We start from the raw sequence: 26,311 nt of genomic DNA, 5'->3' as shown, positions 1-26,311 counted from the left end.
CCGATGCCGATTACAGACACTTGCGGTGCTGCATAGTGTGGTCAGTAAACAAGACGGCTCAACCCGACGCACTCAAAATTTTAATCAGTGACTTTATCCAGGCCTGTGTCAAGAAAACCCTGCCTAACTACCATCAGCACAAAACCTGCTGTACCAGAGGTCCCACCACACTAGATCACTGCTACATCAAGATAAGGAAGACTTACCATTCTTTCCTGAGACTGCACTTTGGCAAGTCTAATCACCTGGCTGAGTTCCTTCTGCCTTCATACAGATAGAGCCTAAAAAGAGGGGCTCTGGAGATCACGACAGCTAGAAGGTGGTCACAGGAGGCTGAAGAATGGTTCAGAACATCCACGGGTCAGCAGTTTAGGCGGCATTCTGCTGAGAATCTGAACGAGTACAGCATGATTCCCTCACCACCAGGATAGATTTATTTTTGACATCAGCCCAAATATAGGGTAGGAATATGGAAACCGAGTACATGGCAAGACTTTTGTCAGACCATTCTCCCTTAACACTGATAATTGCAATGCCAGATAAATGGGGATGGCAAACAGATAGTGCCTTAATCAATGTTGTTGAAGAAGCCAGAATTTTGCAGTTTTATTACAACACAGACATGTCCTGTGAGGCCAACTGTAGCTCAACTGTGAACAAATTCATTCTTTGGGACATTCTTAAGGCATACTTGAGAGGTCAAATAATTGGATATTCAAAAGTAATTAAAAGAGAATATTTAAGGGAGGTAGAGAAATTTGAACAGGAGATGGCAGATTTTGAAAAATATTTTTAAAACTCAGGCTCAGAAGAAAAACATCAGGCTTTGACAATCAAAAAACTTAAATATAATACACTCCAAACATGTTGGAGAAGGCCATATTAAGATCAAAGCACAACTCAGGAGGGGAAGGGGAGATTGGGGATAAAGAAGATATAAATAGGAGAATAAGGAAAATGTTTGATGTTGTAGGAATGTTGTCTTATAAAGAGTTTAAAATAAGAAAACAGAAATGGAAAAGGAGGAAAGGTAATGATGGAAAAACAGAAAGAGAAGATAAACAAACTATAAAATGGCTACGCTGAACTATATGACTTTAAATATTAATGGAATACATAACCAAATTAAAAGGAAGAAACTACTAAATTTACTGAAAAAGGAAAAAATTGATATAGCATTTATCCAAGAAACACACTTAACTGAATTGGAGCACAAGAAATTAAAGAGAGATTGGGTAGGACATGTAACAGCAGCATCGTATAATTCAAAAGCAAGAGGAGTGGCTATATTAATTAGTAAAAATGTGCCATTTAAAATAGAAGAGGAAATAATAGATCCAGCAGGGAGATATGTTATGATAAAATGTCAGATATATTCGGAGTTTTGGAATCTACTTAATGTATATTCACCTAACGAAGAAGATCAAAAGTTTATGCAAGATATCTTTTTGAAGGTAGCTAATACGCAAGGGAACATACTAATAGGAGGGGATTTCAACCTGAATTTGGATTCAAATATGGATAAAACGGGGAAAAAAATTAACAGAAAGAACAAAGTAACCAAATTTATAATTAAATCAATGCAAGAAATGAAACTTTTGGATATATGGAGGAAACAAAACCCAAAAGAAAAGGAATACTCATACTACTCGGCTAGACATAAAACATACTCAAGAATAGACCTATTTTTGTTATCAGCTAGTATGCAGGATAGAGTAAGAAAAACAGAATATAAAGCTAGAATACTATCGGACCATTCACCCTTAATATTGACAGTAAAGCTAGAGGACATCCCTCCAAGAATGTATAGATGGAGATTAAACCCCATGCTACTTAAAAGACAGGATTTTAGAGAATTTATTGAAAAACAATTAAAAATGTATTTTGAAGTAAATACGGAATCAGTGGAAGATAAGTTTATACTATGGGATGCAATGAAAGCATTCATTAGAGGGCAAATAATAAGTTATGTAACCAAGATGAAGAAGGACTATAATCAGGAAACAGAGCAGTTGGAAAGGGAAATAGTAAATATAGAAAAAAAATAAGCAATGAAGGAAGATACAACTAAAAGAAGAGAATTGGCAGATAAAAAAATAAAATATGAAACACTACAAACATATAAGGTAGAGAAGAATATAATGAAGACAAAACAGAAATATTATGAACTAGGTGAAAAAACGCACAAAATCCTAGCATGGCAGCTTAAGACAGAACAAGCTAAGAAAATGGTATTGGCATCAAGGAAAAAAGACAAACAAATTACATATAATCCAAAAGAAATTAAGGAAAACTTTAGAGAATTCTATGAACAATTATACCGAACTGAAAACGAAGGGAAAGAAGGGAAAATAGATGAATTTTTGACTAAAATTGAACTACCAAAACTACAAATAGAGGAACAAAATAAATTAACAGAACCATTTGGAACAGTAGAAATACAAAAGATAATAAAAAAATTACCAAATAATAAGACACCAGGGGAGGATGGATTTCCAATAGAATTCTACGAAACATTTAAAGACTTATTAATTCCGCCCCTCCTGGATGTAATCAACCAGATTGATGAAACACAAAGCTTACCAGATTCATGTAAAACAGCAATAATTACAGTAATACTAAAACAAGGGAAAGATCCACTCTCACCAGCGTCATATAGACCAATATCTTTGCTAAACACAGATTATAAGATAATAGCTAAACTATTAGCAAACAGATTAGCAGAACAGGTACCGAAAATGGTAAATTTAGACCAAACTGGATTTATCAAAAAAAGACGCACAACAGACAATATTTGTAAATTTATTAACTTAATTCATGCAGTACAAGGAAATAAAGCACCTGCAGTAGCAGTTGCTTTAGACGCAGAGAAGGCCTTCGACAGAGTAGAATGGAATTATTTGTTCAAAGTATTGCAAAAATTCAGTTTACCGGAGTTTGCGCTAGCTATAGAACCACTAGCAGAATTGATAAGAATAGATAATAATATAAAAGGAATAAAAATAAAAGACAAGGAATATAAAATCAGTCTATTTGCGGATGATGTTATAGTGCACTTAACAGAACCAGAACTATCAATAAAAGAATTATATAAGAAATTGAAGGAATATGGAGAAGTGTTGGGTTACAAGATAAATGTAAATAAAAGTGAAACAATGCCTATGAATAATGCGGATTTCTCAAAATTTAAGAAGGAATCTCCATTCAGATGGCAAATGCAGGCAATAAGATACCTAGGTGTACAAATAAACAAAAATCTAGGCCAATTATATAAACTCAATTATAATCCACTAATGAAAAAATTACAGGACGATTTAGAGCATTGGAAAGATCTACCACTAACACTAATAGGAAGGATAAACTGTATTAAAATGAACATTTTTCCAAGGATATTGTACTTATTTCAGGCATTGCCAATACAACTGACAGAAAAATTCTTCAAAGAGTTAAAGAAAATAATAAGGAAATTTTTATGGAGAGGGGGGAAACCGAGGATAGCACTAGATAAATTAACAGAATGGTATAAACAAGGAGGCTTACAATTGCCAAACTTTAAAAATTATTATAGAGCCACACAATTAAGATACCTATCAGACTTTTATCAAACAAGGGAAAAACCAGACTGGACGAGATTAGAATTACATAAAATAGGGGAAAAGATACCTGAACACATATTATATAAATGGGATGAAAAATTGGTACAACATAGAACTTCTCCAGTATTACATCATCTCCTCAATATTTGGAAGAAGATTCATGTAGAAAGAAATAAAACAAATTACCAATTACCAAAACTAATATTGACGCAAAATAAGCTACTCCCTTTTACAATAGATAACCTTTCCTTTAGAGAATGGGAAAAAAAGGGATTAAAAGAATAGAAAATTGTTTTTCAGGAAGTAGATTCTTATCCTTTGAACAAATGAGAGATAAGTACAATATAACTGGAGATACAACGCTGGCATATTACCAACTGAGATCCTACTTGAAGGATAAATTAGGAAGCAATTTGAGGTTGCCAGAGGGAAGTAACCTTGAATATGTGATTACAGATACAATGTTAATCAAAAGATTTATAACAAATATGTATATTAAACTGCAAGAAAAGGAGAATGAGGAAACAAATGGTAAAACTAAACAAAAATGGGAACAAGATTTAAATATAAAGATAAAAAAGGAAACATGGGAGAATTTATGTTCTGGAACGATGAGAAATACAATAAATACGAGGCTACGTATGATACAATATAATGGGTTACACAGACTGTACATTACACCTCAAAAGTTAAATAAATGGGACCCAACAGTATCTGATAGATGTTTTCGATGTAAAAAAGAAATGGGAACAACAATTCATGCAATCTGGACATGTGAGAGAGTAGAAAAATTTTGGGAAGATCTCAATCAGATATTAAATAAAATAACAGAAAACAATATACCAAAGAATCCAGAGATCTTTCTCCTAAGTAACATAAAAAACAAAGAATTTGGAATTGATTTGGAGGATGCACAAAAAAGATTTGTTAAGATAGCCCTGGCCGTAGCAAAAAAATGTATTATGTCAACCTGGAAATTGGAAGATAATTTGAAAATACAACAATGGTATATAGAAATGAATAAATGTATTCCATTAGAAAAAATAACATATAGTTTAAGAAATAATATTGAAATATTCGAACAAATATGGGAGCCTTACATTAAATACAATAGCGAAAACCTACCGGGGACAAACATTACCTAAGTTGATGGAAGGAGAAGGAAAGAAAAGAATGGACTCAGTAAAATTTCTGGTGTATTTTTGTTGAATGACAACATTGTCTGACGGGTTGAATGCAACCTAGATTGTATACCTAAAATGGATGGGGGGGGGGGGTGGGGGGGTGGCTTGGGAGGAGGGGGGGGGGGGGGACAAAAAGTCACTGTATATGTGTGAAAAAGAAAAAGTGTATATCATGGCTAACGTGATTTATGGTGTGAAAAATAAAAAATTAAAAAAAAAGATCAAAGCAGAAATATTACAAACTGGGAGAATGAGCACAGCTGAGGGTGGAGCAGGACTCAAGAATGATTAATGCAGTCCAGACAGGGGATGACAGGATCTCGTATAAACCAAAGGAGATAAATGAAGCCTTCAGAGAATTTTACAAAAATTGTATAAATCAGAATCATTGGAGAAGCCTGAGAAAATAGATGAATTCCTGTCAAAATTAAAGTTGCCAAAGTTAGGTTAGAATCCTCCCTTCACAGAAGAAGAAATAGGAAAAGTGTAGAGACTGTTACAAACTGGCAAGTCTCCAGGGGAGGAAGGGTTTCCCCCTAAGTTTTATAGGGAATTCAAAGACCTCCTGGTACCCATTTTTTATGGACGTGGTGGATCAGGTGGCTGAAACCCACACATTCCCACAATCTTTTTCAATGGCAATTATTACGGTGTTCCTTAAAAAAGATAGGGACCCATTGAAATTGTCGTCATTTAGACCTATTCAACACTGAATACAGACTATAAGATATTTGCTAAGGCAAATAGATTGGTGTAGCATTTACTGAAGCTAACAAATGTAGACCAAGTGGGCTTTGTGCAAAAGAGAGAGGCTGTGGATAACATAATCAGACAGCTGAGTATCATACACCTGGAACAGTTAAGTGTAGCTGTGGCCCTGGATGCTGAGAAGGCATTTGATAGGTTAGAGTGGGATTTCCTGTTTAAGATACTGGAGAAATTGGGCTAGGACCAACTTTTATAAATTGGATTAGGGGGCTGTACCACGTGCCCAAGACTAAAGTTGTGACCAATGGGCAAATATCTCCAGCTTTCCCACTATCGAGATCTAGTAGATAGGGGTGTCTATTGTCTCCAGCTCTATTCGCTTTGGCTATAGAAATGTTGACTGAAGCCATATAACAGGATCTAGACACTAAGGGGTTCAGAATGGGCTAGGAAGGACACAAAGTCAATTTATTTGCCGATGATGTGCTGATATATCTGACAGACCCAGCAAATTCACTGACCAAATTCCACTCTGGAGGATTATGGGAAAGTCTCTGGGTACAAGATTAATTGGGACAAGAGTGAAATTATGCCATTTACAAAAGGGGATTATATTCAATTTAAAGAAAACTGTCAATTGAAGTGGCCACAAAAGGGGATCAAGTACCTGCGAATCAGGGTGGACAATTTATAGCTGCTTTTTCCTGAGGTGATTACCTAGTTAATTTTGTCTTCGTATGCAGTATTTGTGAAAAGGTGGGGGAGAAATTTGACTCGACGGTGAAGTTTGTATATAATTGAAGAAGGTAGAGTGTTTTCTTATTATGGATTGTTGACACTGTTTGAGTTTGGAAAATTATAAGTAAAATATTTTTAAAAACTTGGTAAGAACATCATCTCCTCTACAATCTCCATCAGTACTGGAGCACCACAGGACTGAGTTCTTAGCCCCCTGCTCTACTCACTTTACACCTTTAACTGTGTGGCTCAGTACGACAATAACACCATCTATAAATTTGCTGATGACACCATGGTAGTTGGTTATAAAAAAGAAGGGGATGAGTCAGCATACAGGAAGGAGAATGAACACTTGGCTGAATGGTACACCAACATCAATCTTGCATTCAATGTCACCAAAACTAAGGAACTGATTGTTGATTCAGGAAAGGAAAGGAAAGCCAGAGGTATGCAATCCAGTGATCACTGGGGGAATAAGAGGTGGAGAGGGTGAGCAAATTTATGTTCTTGGGAATCACTATCTCGGAGCATCTTTCCTGGACCCAACACACCCATGGCATGGTGAAGAAAGCACGTCAGCACCTCTACTTCTGGAGGAGTTTGCAGAAGTGTGGCCAGCAGCTTCACGGACTGGTATGGGGACACCAATACCCATGACCATAAAGCCCTCCAAAAGGTAGTGGACACAGCCTAGGATATCTCAGGCAAAACCCTCTCCATTATTGAGTACATCTATAGGGAACACTGTTGTCGGAGAGCAGCAGCAATCATCAAAGACCCACACTCTGTTCTCACTGCTGCCATCAGGAAAGGTATAGGTGCCTCAAGACTCGCACCACCAGGTTCAGGATCAGCTGCTACCCCTCCACCGGACTCAACGACAAACTCAATCAGGGTCTCATCTAAGGACTCTTACTTGTGCACTTTCTTGATTTCATTTTTTATTCTCTGTATTGCACAGTTTGTTTACATTTTTATGCAAGAATCATGACTAATTGGTAGTTTAAAAAAAAATGTACACTGCATAAACAAGTAAACAATTAGTCATGATTCTTGCACACCCATGTAATGGAGGATTAAAACCATGTACTCAGATGCTTTTTGCTTATGTGGAACTGACGACACTGGGTCCACACGCAGGTCACCTTACTTTCAGAACTAGCAGATGTAATTAAACTCAGCCATGGGGACTTATCTGAAGATACACTTTGAAATGGAATTCCACCGTGAGGCCCAGGGAAAGCAGTTGTCAAATACGACACTCTGAAATTGACGTATTGGTCACAACCTGTCTTGCTCAAGAAGTTTTAATGAGTCCTTGTATCTACGAGATAAACCAGGATATCATAGCATCCTGCTCCATAATAATTAATCTTCTAAATTGTAGAATAGTATGCTCAGCTTTGATTTTGACTGACAAATGTTAGAGGGAGTGGGTGCATGATTAATTGTTTTTGGGGTATAAAAGTCTGTGGTCCTGCTGCTGAAGTTTAGACTCTCCGAGGGGTGGGAACACCCCTTGTCAAGAAGGAAGAACAGCCAGAGTCCGAGCAACGTCCCGGTCGGGGGAGGTGGAGAAGCTGCTACCAGCGCCCTGACAACCTACTACAAGTGTGCAGTTGTTGCCTCGCTTCGGCAGTTGGGACCAGTCCAAGCGTTGATAAGTATAGTTGGGAAGGGCTTGCATATTGTAGTGTGAAATCAGCTTTTGAATTAGTAATAAACATTTGTATAAACTGAACTGCTCTCGGTGTGTGTGTCTATTTTCTTTCGGTAGCTAAAACACTGTGACCAATCTAAAATGAACAAAATGAGAGGTATAAGTTTACCCAAGACAATTGGCGCTGCGAGCAGGATTGGTCTCAAGATGTTTCGCCGAAAGAAAGAGGTGAGCCCTGAGCAGTTCTTGATTCCTGGATGGACTTCCAAAGACGATGGGTTTGGCATGTTGGCCAATACCCTGTCTTTGTTGGGACCACCCATTAGTTGGGATGAGAAGTTAGACTCATCAAGTGCACCTCTGGGAGAGCGGGTTGCCACTCTCCTTCGAGAAAGTAAATTTCCTGATAAAAAGGGAATGCTGACGAATGGTTTTTGGTTGCTGGCCACAGCATTACGCCACTCCGTTCAGCGTGAAGCAGAATTAATTCAAAGAGAAGTAGAATCTCAGTGCAAAAGAAAGCAATTAGAGGAGGAGCTAGAAGTCCTGCGACAATGCTGTTCCATGATGAGCGAGATTGTTCGTACCAGTCAGGACAGAGCCAAAGAATGGGAAGATAAGCATGTCCAAATGATTTGCCGTAATATTAAACTCCGGCAGCAGCTCTGTGCAGATAAGGAAAGGCATGGAGTAGAACCCGATCCATATCGTATTCATGCCATGATAAGGAATGGTGACGATCCTGATGTAATTGAGGATTGGGATGGGAATATCTGGAATGACAATGGTAATAATGCAGATACTCCTCAGCATGTGTCTAACATACTACCCTCTCCATCTGCTGTTCATGCCCGCCCTATAAGGCAGCAGATTTCCCAAACAGACAGAAGGGGGGATGATGTAAGGGTAGAGATGGAAGGGATAGATACCCCGGTTTCCCATGTGGACCCAGGGGAAAATACCCAAACCCCTGCTTATGCTCTATGGCCTACTCCCTCTGTTGGATGGCCTCCACCTCCTCCCCTAGACTGGGTGGAGGACCCTGTGAGCCAAAGTGGGAACAGGGGTCGGAAGGAGTCAATGATCCGTGATTTCTCTGTAAAAGAGCTGGCTGCCATTGGAGATCGATTTAGGCAAAAAGCAGGGGAACATCATCCCCAGCTGCTGAGTCCTCCTGGCCCAGCTGTGCTTTCTGCTCCCACTGCTGCTTCTATCGAGCTGGCTTCTCCTGCTCCAGTTACTCATGATGAGGTAAAACAATGGGTTAAACAGGCTCTTAAAGATAACAATAGCATGTGGTCCTGGAAGCCCCCGAACCCTTCTGAAGCCTGAAGGTGTGGGCAGGATTCCCGTGTCTACTCCATCGAGACACGGCGCACACACGGGGATCCGCGGCCCTACATACCGTTAACAATCCACTGGGGTGGGGGTAATGATCGCCAATACTTGGCTTTGGTCAACACCGGTGCAGAGCACTCGGTGATTCCTGGTAATCCAGACCTCTGGACTGGACCGGCCTTTCGAATAGAGGGGTTGGGAGGAGCGGTCACCCTGGCAAAGGAAATAAAAGTCTGTGCCATGGTGGGTGATAGCCCTTCCCCTGTCTGGTTACATGCCCTGGTGGCTGCTACTGACGAGTGTATCCTGGGTATTAATATGTTGGCCGGTATGGCCCTTAATACTAGCCAAGGGGGATTTGAATTTGGAATTCGAACTATTACAAAAAAACTAGTAGTGGGTCAGGCTAAGTGGGATCCTGTGATGGTGCCAGCCCCCATGAAACCAGTGTGCATTCCACAATATCATCTCCCTGGGGGGCAGGAAGAGATTACTGCCACCATCGATGCTCTGCAAGAAGAAGGGGTAGTGAGGCCCGCAACGTCGCCCTTTAATAGCCCTGTTTGGCCGGTCCAGAAGCCGGACGGCTCCTGGAGAATGACAGTTGATTATCGTTTTTTGAACAAACATGCCCCACCACTTGCTTCAGCAGTTCCGGACATTGTCACTCTTATTGAAAACATTGCTACTGGGAACTCAGGAACATGGTATGCTGTCATTGATCTCGCTAAGGCCTTCTTCAGTATTCTTATAGCTGAGGACTCACAGGATCAGTTCGCCTTTACCTGGAAGGGGCGCCAGTATACCTTCACCCACCTTCCAGTATCGCCTTCCCTCTCAATTCACCATTATATTGATGATGTGGCCTCCTGGAGCCTCTGGCAGAAACAAGAGGGTCGCCGAGTCCCACTAGGATTCTGGTCACGTACCATGCCTGAGGCTGCCACTCGTTATTCTGTTTTTGAACAACAGTTACTAGCCTGTTACTGGGCCCTGCTAGAGACTGAAAGAATGACAGGCGATGCAGATGTTCAATTGCGACCTGCACTTCCTATAATGAATTGGGTCCTGGCTAATGATGCTAATCTAAAGATCCGGCGGGCTCAGCAGTCTTCTATTGTTAAATGGAAGTGGTATATTCAGAGTCGTGCGACCAGAGGGCCTGAAGGGGTGGGCCGCATACACGAACAGGTGGCTTACCATCCTAGGTCAGGAACTCAGTTATCGGAGGAGGGGGATGGTGGCTCCAGTCAGTATGCTGAGTTGAAGGCAGTCACTTTACCACTAGATCCCCATGATCACCCTCTTCGCCTGTTTACTGATTCCTGGGCTTTGGCTAATGGACTTGTGGTATGGATGCCTGATTTGCAAAAGAACAACTGGATGATACATGACCGCCCAGTATGGGGCAAAGAGTTGTGGCAGCTGTTGTGGGATGCTTCCCACCATCATGAGATAACCGTTTATCACGTTGATGCCCATACCAATATGGCGACTAACATGGCTCAACATAATGCAGTAGCAGATCAGCTTGCCACTATCAGCTGTGCTGATACCGTCCCCCTGGCTCGATGGGCACATGAACAGAGTGGTCATTTGGGGGAGAAGGGATCAGCTATGTGGTCCCGTACACATGCTTTATCCATCCATAAGGATGATGTCCGCATGGTCATATGTACATGCCCAGAATGTCAGCTTGTGAAGTTCCATACCGTTCCACCTGGTCCGCATGGCCGAATAAAACGGGGTGCTCACTCAGCTGCGGTCTGGCAAATTGATTACATAGGCCCCATGCTAGACTGCATGGGTAAATATTACGTCCTAGTAATGGTTGACACCTTTTCGGGCCTGGTTTTTACTTTTCCCACCAAGACGGCTGACCAAGCTAGCACTATCCAAGGACAAAACCATTTGATTTATCGTTATGATGTTCCAGAGGAGATTCACTCTGATAATGGCTCGCACTTCTCCGGGAAAGCAATCTGTGATTGGGCAAATGACAACGGTATTTTATGGGTCCACCATATTCCTTATTACCCGCAGGCTGCCGGGTTAGTTGAACAAATGAACGGCTTACTGAAGGAACAAATTCATTTGTTAACATCACTGGGGACCCAGAAGGGATGGTGCCATGTGCTGCAGCAGGCAGTCGACAATTTGAATCATCGCCCTTTAAAAGGAGGTATACCTTTCCACCGACTTCTTCACGCTCCTGAATTACAGCCTATTCCAGAGGAAAAACAGTCATTGCCCCCCCATTCCCGAGCCAGAGAATGTTGGACAAAAGGTATGGGTGGCACCACCAGGTAGTGGCCCTCCTGTAAAAGGGGAAATAGTGACACCTGCCCAGGGTAACACTCGGTGGGTAGCTATTGAGGGACAGGATGATTTAGTCTGTTTAAACACTGAACGCTTATGGTATCGTGAGTGACATGTGTCAGGCTTCTTTGTTCCAGGTTCTCCATTTTACACTCCTGGTGATCTGGCTTAACAGCTGCTTTGATGCCAGCAATTGGATTTGTAATGTCGAGGACGTTCCAAGGGAGTTCCCAGTGGGAAACACGGTCCGATGCATTACACCAAGGAAGTCCTCGGTCACCAGCCTCAAGTGCAGCTTATATAAATATGTTATTGTTCAGCATGTTTCAAAATCTGTTCGTGAGCTCCAGTATCTGGGTATTGTGGCCAACAAGGATAATTTGAGCCTTGGTTGGAATCCTTTCTCATGGCTAACTGCTACATTTGGGGGAGTGGGCCACACTATCCTCCGTTGGTTGCTCGCGTCATTGCTTATCTTTGTAATTGTTGTTTTGATTTCTCTTTTTTCGCTCCCTCTGTACTCAAATACTGGTTAGGCCTCGCAAATGACAGATTGTGACCAAGGGGTGGAATGTAATGGAGGATTAAAACCATGTACTCAGATGCTTTTTGCTTATGTGGAACTGACGACACTGGGTCCACACGCAGGTCACCTTACTTTCAGAACTAGCAGATGTAATTAAACTCAGCCATGGGGACTTATCTGAAGATACACTTTGAAATGGAATTCCACCGTGAGGCCCAGGGAAAGCAGTTGTCAAATACGACACTCTGAAATTGACGTATTGGTCACAACCTGTCTTGCTCAAGAAGTTTTAATGAGTCCTTGTATCTACGAGATAAACCAGGATATCATAGCATCCTGCTCCATAATAATTAATCTTCTAAATTGTAGAATAGTATGCTCAGCTTTGATTTTGACTGACAAATGTTAGAGGGAGTGGGTGCATGATTAATTGTTTTTGGGGTATAAAAGTCTGTGGTCCTGCTGCTGAAGTTTAGACTCTCCGAGGGGTGGGAACACCCCTTGTCAAGAAGGAAGAACAGCCAGAGTCCGAGCAACGTCCCGGTCGGGGGAGGTGGAGAAGCTGCTACCAGCGCCCTGACAACCTACTACAAGTGTGCAGTTGTTGCCTCGCTTCGGCAGTTGGGACCAGTCCAAGCGTTGATAAGTATAGTTGGGAAGGGCTTGCATATTGTAGTGTGAAATCAGCTTTTGAATTAGTAATAAACATTTGTATAAACTGAACTGCTCTCGGTGTGTGTGTCTATTTTCTTTCGGTAGCTAAAACACTGTGACCAATCTAAAATGAACAAAATGAGAGGTATAAGTTTACCCAAGACAACCCACAGGAAAAAGAAACTCAGGGTTGTATGTGATGTCATGTAATGTACTGTCACTAAATCTGAAATCTCATCTAATCTAAGCAAAATACAATCCCAGGAGTGCACTGTTACCATCTGAATAAATTGTAAATTACATATTTGTCCAATTAATTTTTCTTTGAATGACAAGGAAGTTGCTTTCAAATCAATATTTATTTATCACCCAAACTGTTCTCTGCCTTGCTAAGCCCTTTTCAGAAGGCAGTTAAAATTCAATGATGCAGGAGGTCTAGCACATTCCCATTCCTGAAGGTTACTGGTGCATTAATGGTCTTTTCACAACAATTCAGGAGTTGCAAAGTAATGATGCCATCACTGTCATTATTTGGTACAAGTGCCCGAGAGGATCATCAGATCATTTGTTCAAACCTCTGAGTATTAGTCAGGAACTCAACCATTATATTATTCAGCTCACTGCTTGATTTCTGCTGAATGAAGCACCTGAACAAAAGTACGATGCAAAACAGAAATCCCTGCACTTAGTGCCACATGCATTCTTCCAAATGTTGCACAGTCTAATGGGAGGACCTATATACTAATCAGAATATTGCAGATTATCAAGAATAAACTAAAGCAATGTCAATAACCTTGGTTAAACTACAATCAGTTTTGGGTTCCTAAAAAGCGTATCAAAAATTGTGGGACTTCATACAAAACAGCTAATCAAAAATAAGGTGCTATTTGATTTATGTTTTCTCCTGCACCTTCATGAGCACAACAGGTTCTACCTGAAACAAGTGAAGGACTTAAGATGTTGTAAAACAATTCTGAGAATAACATCAATAGAAAGTTAAATATCAATGGCAGTGCAAAGTTGACAAGAAATTCCCTTTGTAAAGTCACTACTTTAAAAAAAATTTGGACATACAGCACTATAACAGGCCAATTCGGCCTAACAAGCCTGTGCCGCCCAATTTGCACCCCAGTACGTTTTTGAAGGATGGGAAAAAACCAGAACTCCTGGAAAAAACCCACGGAGACACGGGCAAAGCATAGAAACTCTTTACAGACAACGTGGGATTCTAACCCAGGTGCTGTAAAGGCATTGCGGTAACTGCTAAACCAACTGTGCCACCCTAACTTGCTTCTCTGACAGAATGCTATTAAAACCACTACCGTTGACCAATACAAATTTAGGATCATAGAATATTTTACAAATTTTAAAAAGATATTGTTTGAAAATCAACATCATTGTTGATTGGAGTAATCTGCTTATTTTTAGTGGTTTGGCTTTATACCTAAATGAAAGCAATCCAAGATTATATGCAGATTGTCTGCATTATAAAATGCTTTGCTGGGAGTGATATGGCTTGTTTGTTTGGGATCTGTGGGCAAGGTGTGTACATTCTTACATTAATCTTTCCCTGCCTTTAGCCTGTTATTGCTACTATTGAGATTATACATGGAACCTCATAAAAGAATGGAAATATTAATCAAAATTCTACTTTTTGTTCCAATTGTGACTAAATGCCACCAACAAATCTGTCTTTGAACTAAAGTTGCAGAAACTGAAAGTCCAGAACAATTAAAGTATACAAAGTAGGAGGTTGTATTTCAATGCTTAAGAAATTAAAAACTAAGGCTAAAACACAAAGGAAGAGAAGGAAAAAATATAGCAACCCTAAAGAAATTGTCAGAAGAAAATAGGAATTATAAGTAAGAAGGCTATGAATATCTGACTTGGATCCAAAATATAAAGATGCAAGTTTCAAGATGCAAATCATATTTCTCTGATGAACAAAGAGGTCATTATGGTAAATTAAATCAATGCTCACTCATAGAACAATACCATTCCCCACTAATGTTCCCTGTAACCTATTGTCTCTCTATTCTTAACAGTTTTCTTCAGGTTCTACCACTCATATACACATCAAGGGTAATTTACAGTGGCCAATTAACCTACCAACCAACACACCTTTGAGATTTGGAAGGAAATCCACATGATCACAGGAAGAAAGTGCAAACTTCACACAGAAAGCAGAAGCCAGGACTGAGCCAAGGTCACTGGAAATTTTAAGGCAGCAGTTCTACCATCTGCATCACTAATGTGCATAAGTAGACAGATAGGTAGAGGCAAAAGACTCCAGAAAATTTTCACTGTCACAAGAAAGAATGTCTATGTATCATGAGGACGTAAAAGAAACCTGTCCATTCCCATGTTTTATTACAAGCCCAGGAAATGAATGAACACTCCACAAAATTTCATAGATTTTGCACCAAAAGAAGTTCTTGGTTTAAAAATCTGATATTTTGTAAGTTTTGGATATAGTTAAGTAGTTGCACCAAGAAAAACAGCAATGTTTTAAACAAAAACAAGATATCACATTGTAAATACACAAGGTTAGTCAACATCAGAAGGTTAGCCCAAAGCTTCAGGGGATACTTCACTATTTAGTAGGAAGACTAGCTTTTCTCTTTGAAGTAGTCATCATCTAGTAGTACAATACAAGCAATGCCTATAGAAAGATTTTATCTCTACCTTGTGTGTCTGTGTCCTGCGATGCTCAATGACATTCCCTCTGAAATGGACCTGACAGGTGCTGCACCATTTAGGTCTTTTTTTGTCACTGCAAAGCACAAAATAGTTATTTAGAACTGGCAAAAGGAACTTCTCAGATTTTACCTCATTTTGCATTCTAAAATATTGCTCCAGTAAGAAATTTTTGAAATCAACTTTCATGAGGGAATGTCAGATAAAAACAAGATAGAGAAAGTGAAGATTATAATTGCTGGATACAAAGAGGGGTAGTAAAAGACTGTCACACAGCATTCAATAATTAGACAGTAATCTGTACTAAAATAGCTTGTAATTCTACATTTAGAGACTTCCTACTGAAGAGACTATTATTCCATGCATTTTGGAGAATTTCAAATGTTCAATGTCCAATAAGTGCACCCACCTCTCCCTTCCTCTTCCGATTGAGCCTGGCTGTGGAATTAATGTGGCCAGACAAGCATTACTCATCTGCTGGATTTCCAAGAGTCGCTGATGATGACATGTTGCTGTCATGTGTTTCTGAAAGTTCTTTGAAAGAAAAAAATATACAAAATCCAATCATTGAATATATATATATATATATAATCATAGCTTTTCTTCAAAGAATTAAATTGATTTTCAGTATATTTCTGCTTTCATCATTTAATAGCTTTTACAAGAACCTGTCCAGTGCCTTTCTCAAAATGCTAAGAACAAAGGTGATAAAAGTATTTGCAGGTAGAACATTCCACAAGACATGTGGAGTCTTTGCTGAATAATACATTTCTTTTTCACTTTTCATTATAATCTAAATTATTGTAAGAGCTGGAAAGTACATAGTATTGCCTTTAAGCTGCATCTTCCAGTTACTCCCATTGGAAAAGAGATATAGAAGGATCAGAGCCAGAACCACCAGGCTGAGAAACAGCTTCTTCTCACGGCCAGCATGACTGCTGAACTGCTCATACAAATCCTCCAAGTCTCTACTATTTATCTAATAATTTATTTATATGTGGATATGTGTACTACAAATGTAGCATTTGTCTGTATGTTAACATGTTTTTACAATGAGGACTGAAGAACACTGTTTCCCCAGGATGGTCTTGTACAGTCTGATTACAATAAACTTGAACTCATCTCATAAACTAATGTGAAAGCCTATGTTCATCAAGTACGAAATTTAGCTTTCAAACCTCCATGGTTATAGGTTTCCTTTACACTTGGCGACTTCATCAGAAAAAGGCATGATGCTTATCCATTAAGCAATTGTAAACAAATGGTTATTGCCCAAACAGTAACTCTGCCATTGGTTCTTCTTGGAGGCCTCAATATGCTCCATATTCATCCAACCATATACAGAGTGGATTGCTATGAATGACTATCTCCATAATTCTTGCAAACATCCAGTGCAGCAAGGTGCACCAATAATGGTTATTTTTCAAGCTTAAACCTATCTTCCCAGTTATAGATTATAGATTCGACATCACTCAAATTAATTTCAGGTTGTGCATCATACTTCACATTTAGCAGGACACTAAATTAATTTAAGACATGAAATACAGCAGATTTACTAAGATCAACAATGCAAAACTTAAGTTACAAATAGAAAAAAATATACTAGGCCAGTTTTCACTAGGGAAAAAAAGATTAAGGTGACATCTAATAAAAAGAAGCTGAAAATGTTGAGGGATTGATTGCAGAAATGATAACAAGGCACAAGTTTATCACATGAATGAAGGGGGAAAAATTAGACATTTTTAAAACTTAGGGAATGGAACTGTCTCAAAAGAAACAATTTGAAGGTTAGCTTTTAAAACGGGAAAAAGATGGGTTAGCATAGCGGTTAGCGCAATGCTGTTATAGGGCCAGTGATGGGACTTGGGTTTGAATCCCGCGCTATCTGTAAAGAGTTTTTCGTTCTCACCGTATCTGCGTGGGTTTTCCTTGGGGTTTGTTGGTTAATTGGGTGTAATTGAATGGCATGAGCTCATGGGCCAAAATGGCCTGTTACTGTGCTATACGTCTAAATTTAAAAAAAATTTAAAAAGTGTAAAAATCTAATTAAAATTAAAAAATAAAGTGTTTGAAAGTAGATTACAGTAGCACAGAAAAAGCTTTAAAACACATTTAAAAATACCAAGTTTTAAAAAAATATTTTTTCATGCATTTTATGTACGATTTCTTTTGTACTGCAATTTTTATAATATTCTATTCAGTACATTTCTTCACGTCCAATAACAGTTTTGGTAAGAACATATCTTTCATTTTGTTCCAAAAGTACTTGTGCAAGATCCCAACTTAAAGATTTTAGACATTCATCTCTTTGGAAGAATATATTTTTCTGCTCAAATCATTTTATTTTGAGAGCCTGTTCAAGCAAACTGGTTGGAACAAAGCATTTCCACTAATATTTAGTGAAAAATGTTACGGACCCAGAGGACCCAAAAACCCAGCCTCAATAGAAATTTACCAAGACAAATGGTTACTTAAACAAAAGTTACTTTTAATTTTCTTTAAACATAAAAACAGGATCAAACTTTAACTTATTACTATTAACATAACCCCCTTCTAATTCAAAGCACACGTGTATGCAACGTGTGTATAAGTTCAGAAAAGTTCTTTGATTCCCAGTCCAATCTCACTTCTCACTTCTCCAAGTTCACCAGTATCAGGCAATTCTTATCTTTCTTTTCTTTGGCTTGGCTTCGCGGACGAAGATTTATGGAGGGGGTAAAAAGTCCACGTCAGCTGCAGGCTCGTTTGTGGCTGACAAGTCCGATGCGGGACAGGCAGACACGATTGCAGCGGTTGCAAGGGAAAATTGGTTGGTTGGGGTTGGGTGTTGGGTTTTTCCTCCTTTGCCTTTTGTCAGTGAGGTGGGCAGTTTTTATACTTATTCTTTATACAGTTTAAGTATTCTTATACTGTGCAGTTTTTAACATTTATGTATTTTCACCAAGCTCTGGTGCTTAAATAGTTACCGCTCAGGAAGGTTCTTGTCGGTTTTCATGGAGAGATTGTTGCTCATTGGACACACAAAAAACTGATTCCCTCTGATCAGCCACTTTGGTGTCTTGCCAAAGAAACTTGCCCCATCAGGATTTTCCAAATGATAACCTCTTCTTCATTTAGGTCACGACAGAGTTCCACTTGTTTCCCTTATTTCAGGTGAAACACTCCAGCCAGGCATTTCATATTGTATGGACCACAAGGGTTTTCAACACGCTGAACTCAGAACTCACAACCCATCTTCAAAATGGGGTTTTAACAAACTGGCAGCTTGCCATGCTGAAGAAACCAGTTATCTCTTTCTCTCTCTTATAGAAAACCTGTTTGGTCTCCACTCTCTCCGCTTAGAACAGCAAACTGCAACCAGGCAGATTGCGGCACCGGACCCAAGCTTGAGCCCGCTTATCTGTTCGAAACAATAATCCATTTACACCTGCTTTTGACATTTCTTGAGTTCGAGTTCTTCTGTTTACACCTCCTTGTGAAAACCTTCAGCAAAGCAGTTTCCATTGTCTTTACAAAGGCCCTGGGCCCCGAGTGTCTGGTTTGAGCAGAGCTCTTACATTTTAAATGACATCTGTTCTGTGAAGTGTTTGTGTTTGTTTGTGACCTACCCTACGCCCACAATCTATCTCCTTCAAAAAACATATCTATATACAATATAAAATATGATATAATCTGTCACAAGAAGCAATGATGATAGTTTTTGGGAATGTTTCCTCCAAGCAAACTGCAATTTACTGCTTAAAGACACCATAGAGGCCAACAAAGGGTATATCCAAGAAAGTTAGCTTGCGGATCTCCTATTGGGAGATATCAATGAAAACAAAACTTAAATAACCATTTTATGATATCAAATAAAATAATATGGTAGCTTGTTGTAATCCTTCAGGTGAAAAGTTACTTTATGGGGAACAATGCACAAATGATCGAAGATTCAATTGTACATATCAGTGCTACCTGCATTACCTTTTGATTATAGCAGTTGACATTACAGATGTAACAGATGAACTTTGCAGGCATGCCATCCATCTCCTCAGTAGAAAACTCATTGTCCTTGGATCCAGAATCAGGTGCAGATGTACTGATTGCTCGACTCTCACTACTCTGCTGGATCGTTACTTTCAGTGTACTCATGGTACTCAGCATCTATAAAGATACATATTTACATTGGTTTTCTCTGTAAACCCAATTCATACAATGGGGAAAAAAAGAGGAAGGAGGAGAGGCAGCAAAAGCACAATATTTTGAAACAAGAAAGTATGCAGATGATGTTGTGACTGTGGATAATGCACAAAAGTGCTACAGAAACTCAGGTTTCGCAGCTTCCATAGGAGGTAAAGATATACAACCGATGTTTTGGGACTGAACCCTTTGTCAAAATATGAGCAAACAGGTGTCTGAATAAAAAGGTGGGGAGAGGAGGGAAGGGAAGGAGAAAGAGCACAGGCCAAGAGGCCACAGGTGGACATGGATCGGACAACAGGAGAGAAAAGCTAAGAATTGATCAAAGGAGGGGGATAGCTCTGTGAATTCAGAGCTGGAGGAAAGGAGTCAGATGGATAGGGAAGGAGATAAATGGGTGGGGGATACACTAATGGAATCCAGAAGAGTCCATTTTTATGCCACCTCGTAGGAGGGGGCCCAGACGGAATACAAAAAGTTGTTCCTTCAATTTTCGGGTGGCCTCAATTTGGCTGTGCACAAGACCATGGACAGACATGTCGACATGGGAATGGGATGGGGAATTGAAATAGGTTAACACAAGGAGATCCTTGCTATTAGGGAAGATAGAGTGAAGGAGCATTCTTTTTCAGCAACAGACCAAAATAATCCCATCCACTACTACCCTCCTCCGGCTGGCCTCACCCTCAATAACTCCTTTGACTCATCCCACTTTCTCCACGTCAAAGGAACACCAGGTAATCCTGTCTTTTTGTTGGCTATGTGGAGTAATCCATGCTTCAAGCCTGCACAGGAAAGGTTCTTCAACTCTTCCTCCACTACATTGATGACTACATCATGCACCCATGATGAGCTTGTCAACTTCATCCACTTCGCTGCCAACTTCCACTCCGACCTTGTATTCACTCTGTCCATCTCTCGCAACACTCTCTTTCTCGATCTCTGTCTCCATCTCTGGAGACAAACTCTCAACAGACAGTTTTGACAAACACACCAACTTCCACAGTTACCTCGACTACACTTCTTCACTCCCTTCTGCCTTGTAAGGATTCAATACCTTTCTCACAATTCCTGTCTGTGTCACATTTGGGTCTCACATGCAAGATCATCCAATAGGTCTTCCTTCTTCAAAAAACGTGGCTTCCCCTCTTTCCCATCAACTTGGCCCTCACCCATATGTCCTATATTTCCCACATGTGCCCTGGACCCTTCTGCCCACAGACGCAATAAGGGCAGAATTCTGCTTATCCTCACCTACCACCCACCAGCCTCCTCATCCAACATTATCACCCTCTTCAATTTCTGCCACTTACATGATCCCACCACCAAACACATCTTGCCCCGTTCTCTCTGCCTTCCACAGAGACCACTTCCTCCATGACTCCCTCATCCACCCATTGCTTCTCACCAATCACCCTATTGATATCTACCTCTGTAACCATAGGAAATGCTACATTTGCACCTATGCTTCTTCTCTTACCATCATTCGGGACCCCAAACAGCCAAGTGAAACAACACTTCACTTGTGAATCTGTAGGGCACATCTACATCATCTAGTGCTCTCATTATGGGCTCCTCTACATTAGAGACTGGTTGCAGACTGGGAGATTGCTTCATTGAGCACTTTCACTGTCTGCTGTAATATCCAGGCTCTCCCAGTTCCAACCCAATTCAATTTTCAACCCCATTCCCATGCTGAGATGTCTGTTCATAGTCTCATGTTCTGTCAAACTGAACCACTAGCAAATTGCATCTGGGCACCCTCTGATCAGATGGTATTAACATTGATGTTAGATCACTCCAGATCCCTCTCTTTACTTATCCCTCTGTCTCTTTCCTCCAGCTCTATGTTCTCAGTTAATCCCCCCCCCCCACCTGATCAATTGTCAGCTTTTCCCTCCTGCCCTCCTATCTATGTCCACTTATTGCCTTTTGGCTGTGGCCTGTGCTCCTCCCCATGCCCCTTCTACCCTCCAACCTTTTATTCAGGCCCCTGTCTGCTTTTTTCTCATACCTTGACAAAGGGCTCAGGTTCGAAATGTTATACATCTATGTCTCTCATGGATGCTGAGGGACCTGCTGAGTTACTCCAGCAGTTTGCAATGCTCACTTTGTTAACTGACACAATAAAGTGGTCTGCACTGGTCAAATGATCATCACATCATTTGCCTTCGGTAGCTTTAACTCTTGAAGGAATTATTTCAACAGCATCACATCTCCAAAACATTACATCACAGACTGAGAAAGTATAATCACAAGCTCAGTTCCTAATTATGTGCTATTACTGATGAGTCAAATTATGATTAAATCCAAAGAACAAAATGTAAGATAGAAAACCAAGCAAAGGAGTTTCTCATATCCAAAGGTACACCTATTCTACAAAATCAAACAATTCTCATTTCTTTTACTCTGGTTTCCTCAGCCAGTATATACAAAATGTAGAAAAGCCAAAAAAAAGTCCCCCTGAAAAATGTCCTGAAATTTTACATTTCACCAAATATTGAATCAATACTATGTGGAATCTTCGGACATCATGATCAATGAGAGATCCAAGAGAAAATAACTTAATTTGATAAATTCTCTTTAACATTTCCCCTCATGAACCATTGTGTTATTACTGATTTATAGCAATAGATATGGACTAGTTTGGAATAAAGATGATCTCAAAATTACCCTCAATGTTTCCTCTCCAGTGAAGATTTTTGATTTCCCCCATTCCAAGATAAATATTTTCAAGGACCTTGGGCCAGCACAGTGGTGCTGGTAGAGGTGTAGAGGTGCTAGTAGAGGTGCTTCCTCCCAACTCCAGCAACTTGGATTCAATCCTGACATCCAGTGTTGTGTAGTGTATGCATTTTCTCCCTGCAATTCTGTGGACTTCCTCCAAGTGCTCTGATTCCTTCCACATCCCAAAGATGTAAAAATTAGTATGTTAATTGGTCACTAAAAATTCTCCCTAGTGTGTGGTTAACCGACTTAACCCAAGGAAGTTGGTGGGAGTGTTGAGTAAATAAAACAAAACAGGTTTAGTATAGGGTAAGTGTAGAATTCCACGCTGTCTGTAAGGAGTTTGTACGTTCTCCTTGTGTCTGCATGGGCTTTCTCCAGGGGGCTCTGGTTTCTTCCCACCCTTCAAAAACACACCAGAGTGTAGGTTAATGGGGTATACATTGGGCGGCATGGACTCGTAGGCTGAATTGGCCTGTTACAGTGCTGTATGACACAGGGAACTATCAAAAGATATCTACTTTTAATAGATATCTAGCTTCCAATAATTAATTATGGCTTCTTCCACTTGACTAAAGTCAATGTAAAGAATGTAATGAAACATTTATTCTTACCTCTGTGCTGGCTGTATTGTGCTCCAAACTATCACCAGTTCCTGCAAATGGAGCATTTTAAAAATGAACTACTTTTCCAAGTAACCACAAGTTATACCTCAATCTAGTTGCACTACTAGGATAGATAATAGAAGAGACAAAAGACAGGCAGCAAAAAGTATTCCTAATTATGAAAATAAAATGTGATACATTGTAAACATTGCTACTTTCGCTTAAATTAACCAGAAGAGCAGCATATCATGCAAATACGAGGATTACAAAAAAACCCTTAAAATAACTGAGTAATATGCAGTTTTCTCTTTAAATTTCAACAACCTGATTTTTGTCCATGACAGTCAATCACAAGATATTTTCCCTTGATTCAGCAGACAAACATCTTTGTTTTTTCTGAGTTACACAACATGGAAACAGGCACTTTGGGTCAACTTGCACATGTTGACCAAGATGTCTATCCATACAAATCCCATTCTCCTGATGACTTGCCACAAGTTCTCCCTCAACCAAATTCACAAGTATAAAAGATTCAAAAGGAAGATACCCATTTACTCAATCGCGATTTGCAAGTTGCTGAATTGCTTTGTCAGCCTTTTGCAGCCATTTCCAGTCATAGCATAAATGTTGTCACTGAGTTGTAATAACATAACTTGGAGTTGCCATCAAACCCCATCTGTTTGGATGGGAAGAAGCAATACATGCAATGTTATTCTTGAAGCTGAGGGTGAGTGGAGAAAATTGGGAGGTATGGTAATGGGAGGTGAAGGAATGGTGGTAAGCAATTGTCCACACCACTGTAACTGATAATATTGTATTGGATGTTATAACCAAGTGTTAAATGTAAGCGTTGAGCTAACTTCTTCTTCTACACTCTTATCAAAGATCATCAAGTACCTTCCTTTGCATCACCTTCCTGTATTGTAGTCTTAGATGTGGTTGGCTCTCCAGAATTAGACTGTTCAAGTACATCATCATCATCATTTTGGCTGTTGGCATAAGAAAATTACTTTGTTAAAGAACATCAGACATAAGTGGCACAGCTTCATGGAAAAAAAAATCAAAAACTACTGAGATTTTCAAACCACCTGCTTTATTTGAATACATAATGCACACAATATTCAATTGTCAAGTTTTCATTGAAACATACAACAGCATAATAAAATCTTCGCATAATAAGAATTGAAAATAAAAACAAGAGATAACTATAAATTAAGTAACAAGCTTATATTCTCGGCTAATTTTCACAAACTGATTGACTCCATTTATCTTCATCTTTGAATTTACAATCAGGGCTTGACATAATCTTGAATGCCACCCTTCTATTGGTCATCGTCACATGTACCAAAATATAGTGAAAAAATGCCAGGCAAGTCAATCCACAGGTACAACAGATAGTGCAAAATAAAACAAAATTGCAGATTATAATGTTTGAGGGAAAAAAAAACTCAAAACAGTGCAAAAGGGAAACATATTTATATTCATTATACTGTTTGTCCAACAGTGGGGTGGGGTGAGAAAGAGCAGAGTGTGACCAGGGTGGGATAGGTTTAATATATAGGCTACTTTTCCAAGGCAGTAGGAAATGTAGATGGAGTTGTAACGAAGTTGGCCTGCATGATAACTCTCTGCAATTTCATGTAGCCATGGGCAAATCTGTTCTTGCACTAAGCTGTGATGCATCCAGACAAGATACTTTCTATGAGGCATCTGTTAAAATTGGTAAGAGATACTGGGACATGGTGAATTTTCTTAGGCTTCTGAGGAAGTTAAGCTGTTCGTGTGCTTTCTTGGCTGTAGCATGAATGTGGTTGGATCAGGATCACTGACATTCACACCTAAAAACTTAAATCTCACTCCATTTCCACCTCAGCACATTTAATACAGACAAGGTTGATTTCTGCCTTTATCTGACACCATACGATGAGACCCTTCTTGTACTTTTGTTTTGTCATTATTTCAGGAGTACAAGGGCAGTGTCATCTACAAACTAGCAGATGGAGTTAAGAGTACTATTTGGAGACACATTCATGAGTGTATAAGGAATATAGTAAGGGGCTTGGTGCTCAGCTTTGCAAGTAACAGGCATCAAGGATTATTGTGGATGAGGGGTGCTGTCAATCCTCACTGATTGTAGTCTGTGAGTCAGGCAATCAAGGATCCAGTTGCAAAGCAGGGTGCTGAGACCTACGTCCAGAAATTTTGGAGACGAGTTTGGTTGAGGCCATGATGCCGAAGCCAGCTCTATATTCAAAAGTGTCTAACATCAGTGTCCTTGATCTTTAGATGTCCTAGGGTTGATTACATCTGCTCTGGACCTGTTACAACAGTAGGTGAATTGCAGTGGATTGAGGTTGTGTGGAAATCTGGAGTTTGTGTAAACCATAACCAACCTCACGATGATGAATGCTAGAGCCACAGGGTCTTAAGGCAACTTAATTTTTCCTTTGGCACGAGGACAATAGTGGTCTTCTTGAAGCATGTGGGAACTTCAGATTGTAGAGAAGAGGTTAAATATGTCCATGAATATTCCCACCACCTGGTCTGCACAGGCTCATGGGTCACAGCCAGGGACTCTATCAAGGTTAGTTGCTTTTTGTGGGTTCACTTTCAGGAAGGCCAATCTGATATCTATGGTGGTAACTGCGACATGTGAGGTTGACTCACATGACAAACATTGAATGCATTGAGCTCATTAGAGAGGGATTCATTATTGTTTGTGATTCTGCCAACTTCATTTTGTAACTTGTGTGCATACCTTGCCACAATTGATGGGAGTCTGTGTGGTTTGCATGAGACTTCAGCTTAGTCTGATATTACCGCTCTGGGTCCTTAATTGCCTTGAAAAGGCCGTACCTGGATTTCTTGTACAGATCAGGGTATCCCAACTTCAGACCTGAACTTCAATAGGGGGTGGATCTCCCAGTTCAGCCACAGTTTCTGGTTGGAATGCAGTCCTCTAAACACTTATTGATGAAGTTTGTGATGGCAGTAGTAAACTAACAACTCAGACAACACTGCCCTTCGATAAATATTACCAAGTACAGTAAAACCCCTGGTATCTGGCACCTATTGGGATTGGTATTTGCCAGCTCAGCAAATTTCTGGTTGCCTGAGATAGCATGATTGAGAAACTAATGGCAAGGCATGCCAATTTTAAACTTCCATATTTTTTACCTATTTATTTTCCACATTTTTTTTGCTGGTTGATTGTATTCCAGATAACAACACTTTTACTGTGTAAAGGATTAACCAGGTGGTACACATTTTGAGTCCTTGATAGGCCACAAAACCACTCTCCATGTCACAAGACACAATGATGCAGAGAGTTCTGAAAAATTGAATAATTTTTCTTTTTAAAAGTGCATGGGAAATTGTTT

At 39.8% G+C, this 26,311-nt stretch overlaps 1 protein-coding gene across 2 annotated transcripts in view; it reads right to left on the bottom strand.

The window, feature by feature from the left end:
• The window catches only part of LOC138754447 (cip1-interacting zinc finger protein-like), a 93,304-nt gene that overhangs the window by 29,989 nt on the left and 37,004 nt on the right, over positions 1-26,311 (bottom strand). For both annotated transcript variants that reach the window (XM_069918735.1, XM_069918744.1), the window contains exons 6-10: positions 23,829-23,920; positions 22,941-22,981; positions 19,384-19,563; positions 15,830-15,954; positions 15,409-15,496 (exon numbers count right to left, since the gene is read on the bottom strand). In XM_069918735.1, coding sequence (XP_069774836.1) covers positions 15,409-15,496; positions 15,830-15,954; positions 19,384-19,563; positions 22,941-22,981; positions 23,829-23,920 — 526 coding nt within the window. The remainder of the gene's footprint in view (positions 1-15,408; positions 15,497-15,829; positions 15,955-19,383; positions 19,564-22,940; positions 22,982-23,828; positions 23,921-26,311) is intronic.

The sequence above is a fragment of the Narcine bancroftii genome, chromosome 1 (genome assembly GCF_036971445.1).
Source record: "Narcine bancroftii isolate sNarBan1 chromosome 1, sNarBan1.hap1, whole genome shotgun sequence".
NCBI classification, from domain to species: Eukaryota; Metazoa; Chordata; class Chondrichthyes; order Torpediniformes; family Narcinidae; genus Narcine; species Narcine bancroftii.
Note: the sequence above shows the minus strand (reverse complement) of the source record. Positions and strands in the feature narration are given on the sequence as shown.